At 27.4% G+C, this 11,096-nt stretch overlaps 1 protein-coding gene across 1 annotated transcript; it reads left to right on the forward strand.

The window, feature by feature from the left end:
• The first annotated feature begins 8,273 nt into the window (after positions 1-8,273).
• LOC108488194 (ankyrin repeat-containing protein BDA1-like) lies at positions 8,274-9,912 on the forward strand. The gene is made up of 3 exons (XM_017792486.1): positions 8,274-8,867; positions 8,954-9,651; positions 9,738-9,912. The coding sequence occupies exons 1-3, from the start codon at positions 8,274-8,276 to the stop codon at positions 9,910-9,912; spliced, it is 1,467 nt and encodes a 488-aa protein (XP_017647975.1).
• The last annotated feature ends 1,184 nt before the right edge of the window (positions 9,913-11,096 follow it).

Below are 11,096 nucleotides of genomic sequence, written 5' to 3' on the forward strand. Positions count from 1 at the left end.
ACTTTCCAGTATTTATAATTTTGTACCCCAAATTTTAACTTGTTTTCAACCATGTCCTAAATCTATTTAATCCATTTATTAACTTTTAAAAAAAAACATTTCATTTATATGCTATTTCAAATATTTTTTTATGTTATTTATTTTACATCTATTATAACTTATGTTAATGTATTATTTGTTCAAATTCTTATTATTTATTCTAACTTGCTTTATGTGCATATGTTATCTTAATCTATTTTATATGAGTTATTTATTTTATATTTTTATATTATATATATGTATACATATAGTTTATTTCAAGGTTTTTTATGTATTTATAATTCTCTTAAAAATCGTTTTGTTATATATTTATTTCAAATTATTTTATATTTTGAAGTCATTATATATTATGTATTTCAAATAACTCTCTTTATATTACCCTTGAACTGTTACTATTATAAAATATAATTATATTGTCTATTTTTAATTCTTTTACGTATTATATATTTTAAACTTCTTATTTATTATTTTTAAATTAACTTATATATTATTTATTTTAAAATTATTCATATATGTCATTTTTAATTTGCTTTGTGCATTATAGATTTTAAAATACTTTATACATTATTTATTTTAAACTTGTTTTATGTATTATTCATTTTCAATTGTTTTATTATTTACTTTAATTTTTTTATATATTATCAATTTCAAATTTTTATATGTATTATCTATTTTTATATACCATTTATTTTGAAGGTGTTTTGTATATTACTTAATTTAAATTTCTCACTACATAATATTCATTTTAAATTTATTTTCATTATTTATCTTAAATTACCTTACATATCATTCATTTTAAACCCTTTTTACATAAGTCATTTTGAATTATTATATATATGTTAATCACTTTACATTTGCTTTTTATTTATTTATTTTAAACCCTTTTATATATTATTTTTGAATAGCTTATTATTTTAAGTTTATAGAATGTTCATTCTTAAACTTTCTTTTGTATGGATTATTTATTTTCAGATTTTCATATGTTTTTATCTTAAACTCTTTACACATTATTTTTTATAAATATATATTTATATGAAGTTATTTTTTATATACTACGATATTATTTGTTGTAAATTTCTTTTTACGTATTATTTATTTTAGACTTTGCATTAATGGTTTTAAATTATTTTTATCATTTACTTCAAGTTGCTTTTATAGTATTTATCTTAAACCCTTTACATATATATTTTATATTTAAGATTATCTTATTATTTGATTTAAGTTGCTTCATACCATTACTTCATTTCTATGTTTATTAAGCCTAATGTTAAATAATGTATGTTGTGAAACTATTGCTATTGCATGTATGTAAATTTGCTTACTCGTATTCATATTATTGCCATATGCTTGTGGAATATTTTATGCATGAATAATTGTTCTATGTCGCACTATACTTCATTTCATATCATTGCCTCACATTAGACCCAAATACATTTATCCAACAAATCGCTTTATTTTAACCTAAATAAATAATACACGTCGTTTAAATATTGTATTCGTTATTATTCGAGAACAAAATTTTCCAAATAAGGCAATGTTTTGCATTTTGAAATGTCGAGAAATTGTGCCCTAACTTACGGGGTTTCGATTTTCTCGTTGTTTCTAAATAGTTAAACATCCTTTTCGAGTTTTGAAACACATGAAATTTTTATTTAAATTAAAGGATGACCTTGCGCTCGGGAATTCATGGTATTGTGTCCTAACTTACGGGATGTGATACTCTGATATCTCGAGATAAGGAAATCTGTAAACAATCGATTTGAACTAATTCAAGAAATTTAAAATCAATATTAATAGAAAAGATCGTATTTCAAATCCCTTCCCGATTTTCAATTTTCGACATTAGGACACTAACTAATCAATTCGGTACCAATTTTTGGGCATGTCGAGGGTGCTAATCCTTCCTCGCATGTAACCGACTCTCGAACTCATTCTCTCAAGTTTTGTAGGCCAAAGGCACTATTTTAGTAAACTAAAATTAATTTATTAAAACAAAGGTGATCCGATCACACCTAATAAAGATAGGTGGCGACTCTTGTTTTAAATTTCGCTTTCAAACCAAGTCGATTCCCGTTTTCAAAAAATGGTTTCGATAATATGGTATTAGATGATGACAAAATTGTCGTTACTAAATATTGTATTATTGTTTCTAAAATTTTATTGCAACAATAAAAGTTGTGGTGGGGTTGTTGTGTATATCTTCATTATTTAAAGTATATGTAACGATTTTATAAATTAAAAGTTATTTTTAATTATATATATTGTAATAAATTTTGTCATTTTCAAATATAATATGTTTTTAGCAACAATTTAATTTATTGGTGTAAAATTAATATTTTTGTTACGACATGAAATTTAGTGATGTCGAAAATATAATTTAGAATCTTCATTTTCAGATTCTAAATCTATAAATATTAAATATTAATATTTATGAGGTTAATATAATACTATATTACATTTTGATTTAATAATTTTATTAAATTAATAATTAATTAAAATAAAAAATTAAATTTTAAAATTCAATGGCTATAAATTTTAATTTTCTAAAGAACTACCTTTTAATTCATCACATGGACTATAGCTAATTAAGTTTAAAGTTTTACTAATTAAAGTTTAATTAAATTAATTATGATTAGTTAAGTTGAATTAAAGTATAAAAGTTAAAATTAAAACATTTTTCTCTCCATCTTCTTCTCCACCATTTCTAAACGAAAGAAATAGGGTTTTGAAGCTTTCAACTTTAGCCCATCAATTGGTAAACAATTTTAAGTCTTTTTTTCTTGTAAATTTTATATTTTTAAAATCGTGAGAGTTTAACTTATATACCACTTTTATAAAACTGTTAAAGTTTTCAAACGGGAAATGTTGATTGAAATGGATGGTTTGAAGAGATGGAGGTATTGGGAAGCGAGGAAGTGGAACCACTCAAACCTCCTGCTTTGCTTAGCATATCTATAATCATATTCGCTAGTCTTTTAATAATCTTAAGTCTTAATTTAATTGGTATTGACATTAATTGATACATAGTATCAACAGATGTCAAGATAAATGTTAAGATAAAAATGAATGGTCTTTTCTTTCAGAAGACAGGATGGAAGGTCCTTTTCAAATAAAATGTCTAAGATTACTCAATGGGTATGCTAGGTCAGGTCCCGGGTCGGATTTCGAATTGAATTATTATATATTTTGTTATAATTATATAATACTTGTAACTTGCTGTAATCTCATCATCCCTTTAGGGGAAGCATCCATCACATATCCAATACCTGAGTGGAAGTCTTCCCATCCCATGGATTTCACGCTCTTCTTCCACTATGTTCTGTCTCTTCCTCAAAATTTTCCACTAACAAGTAAGAGGGTTCAGAAGACATAATGGAAAATTTTGAATACTCCTCGTTTTGGTTTTACAACACTGTGACCTTTTGGGCAGCACTGTTTTTAACAGCACTTCTCCTACCACCTCATTCATTCTCTTCGTTGACTCTCCTAACACTTTCCTTCTTTGGGAGATCTTACATGAATTTATTTGATGTTTCCTCATGGTCATGGAAACATTCATATGGGTTTTCTAATAAAAACGCACACTTATTATATGATGTAGCCTCCTTTTGTAATGTTCTCTTCTCAGCGTTGCTAGTTGTCCTTGTATCATACCAGACAATGTTTTATGTTTGCAGGAGGGTAAACATTACGAAACCAAAATTCTTCTTCCTCTTACTAATCGTTAACATTGTCTACATGGTTTTTATGTATGGTCCAGCTTAGTGGGTCCGTATAATCTAAACTCCGAAACCGTAATGAAGTTTTCAGGTTTGTATTGGTGATGGTCATCGACAAATAAAATCAAGTGTAGATTAAGTGATTTATACTTTTTTTTTTGTGTTAATATTATTTTATAATTCTAATGAGTATAATATATATTATTAAAGGGAATAAAATCCTAAAAGTTAAAATTTTTAGGCAACAATAAAATTTTGTCACATTATCAAATTTTAAAGACGTTAAATTATTATTATATACTTATCTATAGATAAATTATTTTATGGATACTTTCCACCATATTATTCATGGTCTATTTCAACAAATTTTTTTTTATGTTATTGACACAGAATTTTGATAATTTTTTACTCTGAACCCTGAATCTAGAATCTTAAACCTTGAACCTCGAACTCAAATTTTAAACCTTATATCCTTAAACCTTGAACCTAAACCCAGAACCCTTAAATCTTAAACTCGAATCCTTAAACCATCAACCTGAACCTTGAACCTCGGGGTTCAAGGTTTAAGGTAAAATAATTACCAAAATTATGTGCCAATGACATGAAAAAATTTCATAAAAAAATACTAATATTTTTAAAAATTGGCTGCACAAAAATAAAAAAATATTAACTTATGAAAGAAAAAATGATTAAAATTTGTAATAAAAATTAAAAGATGTTTGTTTATAATTTAAAAACTAATTATTTTAAGTAATTTAATTAAATTTAAATTAAGTTGAAGAATATATTAGATATACATGAATGTATAATAATAATTTATTATCTTTAAAATTTAATGACATGTCACTATTTTATTGGTACCTAAAACTATGCTTTTAGGATCATCTTAATATAATTTATTCCCATTATTAAATACCTATTATTTTATTCAAGTTTAAAGGAAAAAATGATAAAGTAAATATGAGAGGATTGAGCCTAGCCTAAATTCTTTTAATTTTATATGGGCTATTTTTGGATAAGATGGGAAGCACATATCTCAAGTCCAGTCAGGCCTGGACAAACATGTTGTTCATAAATACTTTGTTAGACGGGTGCATGTTTGATAAAAATTTTAACCATAATTTCATACAAATTAAATTACTATTTTTCAATTTTAGAGTTGGTATATATATATATATATTATAGAGAGAGATTATTAATATTGATTGATATATCATCTATCTTTCTCTCTATATAAGTGTCAAGTCCAAATATGTTAAATACTTAAATGTGATTGATTAAAACATCATTTTAATATATTTAATTTAAAATATTTAAAATATTTTAATATGAATAAAAGAAATGACTAATTTATATTTTCAAAGTATTATCTTTTAAAATTTCAAAATATCACATAAAAATTTTAATAGAAGAATGCTAATATTGTTGAATTTGAATTTTAAATTCAAAAATAAAAAATTAACTCCTAAAATGAAAAATAAAAATTAAATTTTAAATATATAAAATATGTAAGGATTTAGAACATATTTTAATATTTAAATTTTATTTTAAAATTTTTCACAAATCGAAAAACATTCTATTTCAAACCTTAAAAAGAGAAGCAAAAACAACATAAATTTGACAGAATAAACCAACTTCTCAGTAGATAAAAATTCTATGTTGGATTGGACCCATGAGGTTCCCGTATACAATGGGAGAGTGGTCCAATTGAGTCGTCCTTGATAACCAAGCGGCTGCCTAACATAATTACAAATAAGTCCCCATCTCCCCTATATTAACCTCTATTTATTTTGCTTCTAGATTTTCCAATAAATTTATCCTCAAACTTCCATGACATTTTTAGGTACTTTCTTAATGCTTTTGGGCTTCAACTGTAAATAACTTTCGCTAGATCTTTCCTTCCCTCCAAATCAGTTTATTATGGGATAAAATATATTTTAGTTATAGCCGAAATATTAAAACTATAATATATTAAAAGTCTAAACTAAAAAACTTATTAAAAATATACTTTAAACTCATTTTATTCCAAATATTCCCCAAATTCATAATAAATAAAATATAAGTATAAATGATACAATTAAGAATCAAAATAGCATAATTCAAGGGAAAAAAATATCATAAATAATTAAAATTTTCGCACTTACCAGTTATTTACGCACTTCATAGTTTCTAAGCCTTACCTAGCTAAAAAGAAAACCCCACTATATTTAATCTAGTAAAACAGTGATTTAAGTTGTACCACATATCGGTATAAAAATTACACTTTTACACATAAAATCAAGATCTCTCCACTAAGTTCTCCCTCTACAAACTTAATTTTAAAAATTGATAAAACTTTTTTTTTAAAATAATCTCATATCTGCTCTTTTTTATACAAACTTAAAACTATTTATAACCCTTCCCAACCCATAAATAGGAGGATAAAGCGCTTCAGCACACTAAAACACACATTTTTTTACGTTGACAATAATATCAATTAAGACTCAATCAATAAAATTGATTGTAGAAATAATTCAAATATCACAATTTTGAAGGTAGATATTTTAAAATTTTATTAAGCATTACTTGTATGGAATATCCTCGACAATTTTTTTACAAGTATAGCATGTAAGACATATGTTTGTAATCAGAAATTAAGAAAAAAATTAAATAAAAAGCTATAAAATGACATAAGAATATAATTCAGAAAGAAAATCTATTGAACATAATACAAAAATTTAAGTATATGTGATACTAACAAAACCTACTTTCCAAGCATTGGTGCTTCGTGGCAACAAAAATCTTGTTCAGTAGAAAACTCCAATCCGCATCCTTTAGGAGAGGACTTTCTCTTTTTCCAGACCTGAGATACAATGATTATGTAAATCAAGATTTTGAAATATAAAGCAGCAATTGTTTATCACAGTTGAAGAAAACATAGAAATTTCAAATTAGCAGTACTGTTGATGTGATTTTTTATGTTAGAATGACGTGTTTGTAATGGTTTTCAATTGGTTGACTCTCGACTGTCAAATAAAGTTGGAAAATTTTATTTATTAAGTTTGCATATTTGAGAATGTGAACATGACATGTTTATGGGTCAATGGAATATTTTTAGGGTGTTTTTTTTTTTTAAAGTTTAGTTAAAATAGTTTTAATTGTATATTTAAGTTTTTTAATAGATTTGATGAAAGTATTATTAAAAAAAGTAACGAATTTTATATGTGAAATATTTTAATGAGATATAATTTATTACTTAGATAACCCAATAAGATAATTATATGTAAAAAATAATAAAATAAATAAATAATTGATGAAGTTAAAAAAATAACTCTTAATTTAAAGAAAATAAACATAATTATTTTAAAAAAGTTTTAAAATAAATACATATTAAGAGATTTCAAAAGATAATTAATAAATCAAATTGAAAATACTGGATGTTGTGCATAGGTTAATATGAATAATTACAATAATTTAGTTAAATACCCTTTAAGATTAAAGGTAAGTTGATTTTGATTTGCACAAAAGATGTAATCTAATTACAATTAAAATTTATAATTTTAGGTATTCTAAAATAAATTGAATTTTTAAACTTATTCTGAAATGTTAAGCATTAAATTGCTAACAATTTGCTAATAATTTGCAGATTATTAATTTTTCTTAATAAAATTTGTTTACATAATTAAGAAGAATTTATATAATTGGTGAATAAAATGTTGCCAATTACCATAAAATGAACTATGCCAATTTCTTATTGGTTAAAAATCTAACTATAGAATATATATCAGATTATAATCAACTTATAAATAAGCTAAATGTTTTGTGCATATTCTTTAATGAAGTTTACTTATATATAAACAGGAATTCGAATTTGCTAATGTGATCATCTATGCCACATTTGTGGATATTCTTTAATGAAGTTCACTTATATTAAATCATAGACATAATTATAATCAACTTATTTATATTTATTTAATCAAATAAATTATCCTTTTACAATTTAAAATTAAAGACAAAAAGATTCCACTAACTCATTTTAAAATTTTCAATCCAAAGGTAAAGTTTGCCAAGTTTGGGATTCTAGGAAACTTCACAATAAACAACTAATACTTACACTCCATAAATAATAATTTTTACCATTCCTTCAACTTGCTTTTTGTTTGGTCCAAGGTTTTATGGTTGGAAATTCCCTTGGACCTTTAAAGATGTTTATTTTCTCAAATTAGTGCGTTTGTGTCATGTATAAAATCAACCTTTTTATTTAATGTGTATTTCATGTGGACTGGATACCTATTTTCTGTGGCTTTAGTACCTGGAAATTTCCTTCCCCCTTGGAACAAATTTGTTTCCTCAAACTAGAGTGTTCAAATCATGTATTAATGGTGGTCAGATGCCTGTGCTTTTGCAGAATATAGGTTCTATTTCCTTTTCTACATTGTCCTCGGGTTCTTTCTTCTTTATGTTTTGTTGCACATTTCTTCAGCTGTCAGTAATCTGAAAATTTACTGCCTAATTTATTACCCCCCCAAAAAAGCTATGGATGAGAGGATGATAGAGGCTGCTCAAACAGGAGATATTAACCTCTTGTATGAGTTGATTCTGCATGATCCATACGTTTTAGAGCGTATTGATGCTGTGCCTTTTTCTCATACTCCACTGCATGTAGCAGCCTCTTCTGGGCATATTGAGTTTATGATGGAGATGATCAAATTAAAGCCAACGTTTGCAAGAAAGCTAAACCAAGCTGGGTTTAGCCCCATGCACTTGGCTCTGCAAAATCACAGAACTCAAGCAGTGCTTCGACTCCTCAGGTTTGATGAAGGCCTTGTTCGTGTCAAAGGGAGGGAGGACCTCACTCCTCTGCACCATGTGGTTCAAAATGAAAACTTGAATCTTTTGAAAAAGTTTCTTGAGTTTTGTCCTGAGGCTATTCAAGATATGACTGTTCGAGATGAGACGGTTTTCCATCTTGCTGTGAAAAACGACATGTTCGAAGCTTTCCAAGTCTTGGTGGGGTGGCTTATGAGAAGCTGGTACGAGTCTCCGCGATGGGAGAAAGAACTACTGAGTTGGCCAGACATTGATGGCAACACTGTTTTACACATTGCAGCTATCAGAAACAGACCACGGGTATATGCTAATTTTCCTAATCAAGTCAATTATTGATATGTACATGATAAAAGGGTAATTTACATGAACTAATTTCTAATTAACAGGTGGTGAAAGTATTGCTGGGACACTTGCGTCGAGACCAAATCAATGCCAAAAATTTGGAGGGATTGACAGCACTAGATATCCAATCACAATACCCATGGAATGAAAGGCAAGCGGATAGGATTATAGATATGCTAAGCAAAGCTGGAGGTTTGAGTGGTTCCTCTTCCTCGCTTCCCAATACCTCCATCTCTTCATTCCACATCGAATCTTTAAAACACAAGATTTCACGGTCTCAAAAATGGGCAACAAGAGCAGGTCGAGGAAAGAAGCGTATGGCACATGAGATGCGCAACACATTTCTAGTAGTGACGGTGCTAATTATAACAACCACTTACGAAGCCTCTTTAAGCCCTCCAAAGAAGCCTGATGACAGTCCATCCACGAAATACCAAGTTTCTTCAAGTCAAGATGAGCCTCTCAATTCCCACACATTTTTGCATAAAACCGACATCAATTCTGCACCCATACCCAGTCCCTCCGCAATGGACGTTTCCAAAGAAGATGATTGGACATTTGAAACCTCCTCGTTTTGGTTTTACAACACTTTGACATTTTGGGCAGCAGTGTTTTTAACAGCACTTCTCCTACCATCTCATCCAATATTCTCTTCCTTGATTCTTCTAACACTTGCCTTCTTTGGGAAATCTTACATGCATTTATTTGATGTTTCCTCATGGTCATGGGAACATTCATTCGAGTTTTCCAATAAAAATACATATTTATTATATGATGTAGCCTCCGTTTTTAATGTTTGTTTCTCAATATTGCTGGTTTTCCTTGTAGAATACCAGACCATGTTTTATGTTTGCAGGAGCGTAAACATTACCAAACCAAAATTCTTCTTCCTCGTACTGATCGTCGACATTGGCTACATGGTTTTTATGTATGGCCCAGTTTAGTGGGTCCGTCTAATCTAGACCCCGAAACCGTAACGAAGTTTTCGGGTTTGTATCGGTGATGGTCATCAACAAATAAAATCAGGTATATTCCATTGGTAAAGAAGTTCATCTTAAGTTTAGATCATTAAGTGGTTTATGTTATTATTTTTAAAAAATGGTGTGTTAATATTATTTTATAATTCTAAACATATATTATTAATGGTTAAATTTTTAATACATATTGTATTATTTAAGTTTCAAGAAAAAAATTAATAAAGTAAATACAGGATAATTGAATTGAGTATAAATCCTTTTAAATTTATATAGACTAAATTTGGATGGAATAAGATGGAAAGTACATATTTTGGGTGAAGTTGAGCCTAGGCAAAGAGGTGGTCCACAAATACTTTGTTAAATAGATGTGACAAGAATTTTAACCATCCCTGTATACAATTTCAATACACTATTATTTTTTAAACATTAGTTTTATCATATTTATTTTTTATAAATAATGCTTAAAATTATCTATAAACTCATCTCAATTTTTAAATCAGAGAATGTCAATTGAACCCATGTCCTCTTACATTAGTAACAATACCGGTGTCAGTCGAATTAAGACTCAACCGACCAAAACACTATTTTTTAATTTTAGAGTTGGTGTTTATATATATTATTTGTATATATAGAGAGAGTATTAATCAGCTGAATATGGTTAATTTAACCTTTTTTTTCAATTAAAATTTATCATTAATCTTTCTTTTAGATTAATCACCAGGTTAAAAAAAGTCTACCTCATCAACGCGGCCTCAAAATATTTCAATCACTTTAGATTAATGTATACAATTTCACTACCCTTTCCTGTATAGCAGCTGTGAGGAAGGGACCGATTGACAGTAGGAGGAGACAAAATGGCAAGAACTGCTTTATAAAGACCGGAATGGTCCGTCAAACCGGTCGACAAGGAAACAACATAAAGCAAGAAAAGGCAGGCAAATTAAGTATATATTATTGGTAGTGGTGAAGGTTGAAAGAAATGCTTCTTCCACATGGATTTTAGAAATATTTGACCCAACTAGACAATTAGATAAAGTTCTCAGGCTTGTCATATGTGAAGAAAATTTGAAGAATAAATTAAAGAAAAAAAGAAGAAGAAAGAACCTTCATGGTTATAAAGGTAAAGTGAAAAAGCAAAGGGAATGTTTACTTGGATTATTATTTGATATAGCACCATTTTTTTTCAAGAGAGACACGGGTTAGAAAAACT

This window comes from Gossypium arboreum, chromosome 10, assembly GCF_025698485.1.
Source record: "Gossypium arboreum isolate Shixiya-1 chromosome 10, ASM2569848v2, whole genome shotgun sequence".
In the NCBI taxonomy this organism is placed as follows: domain Eukaryota; kingdom Viridiplantae; phylum Streptophyta; class Magnoliopsida; order Malvales; family Malvaceae; genus Gossypium; species Gossypium arboreum.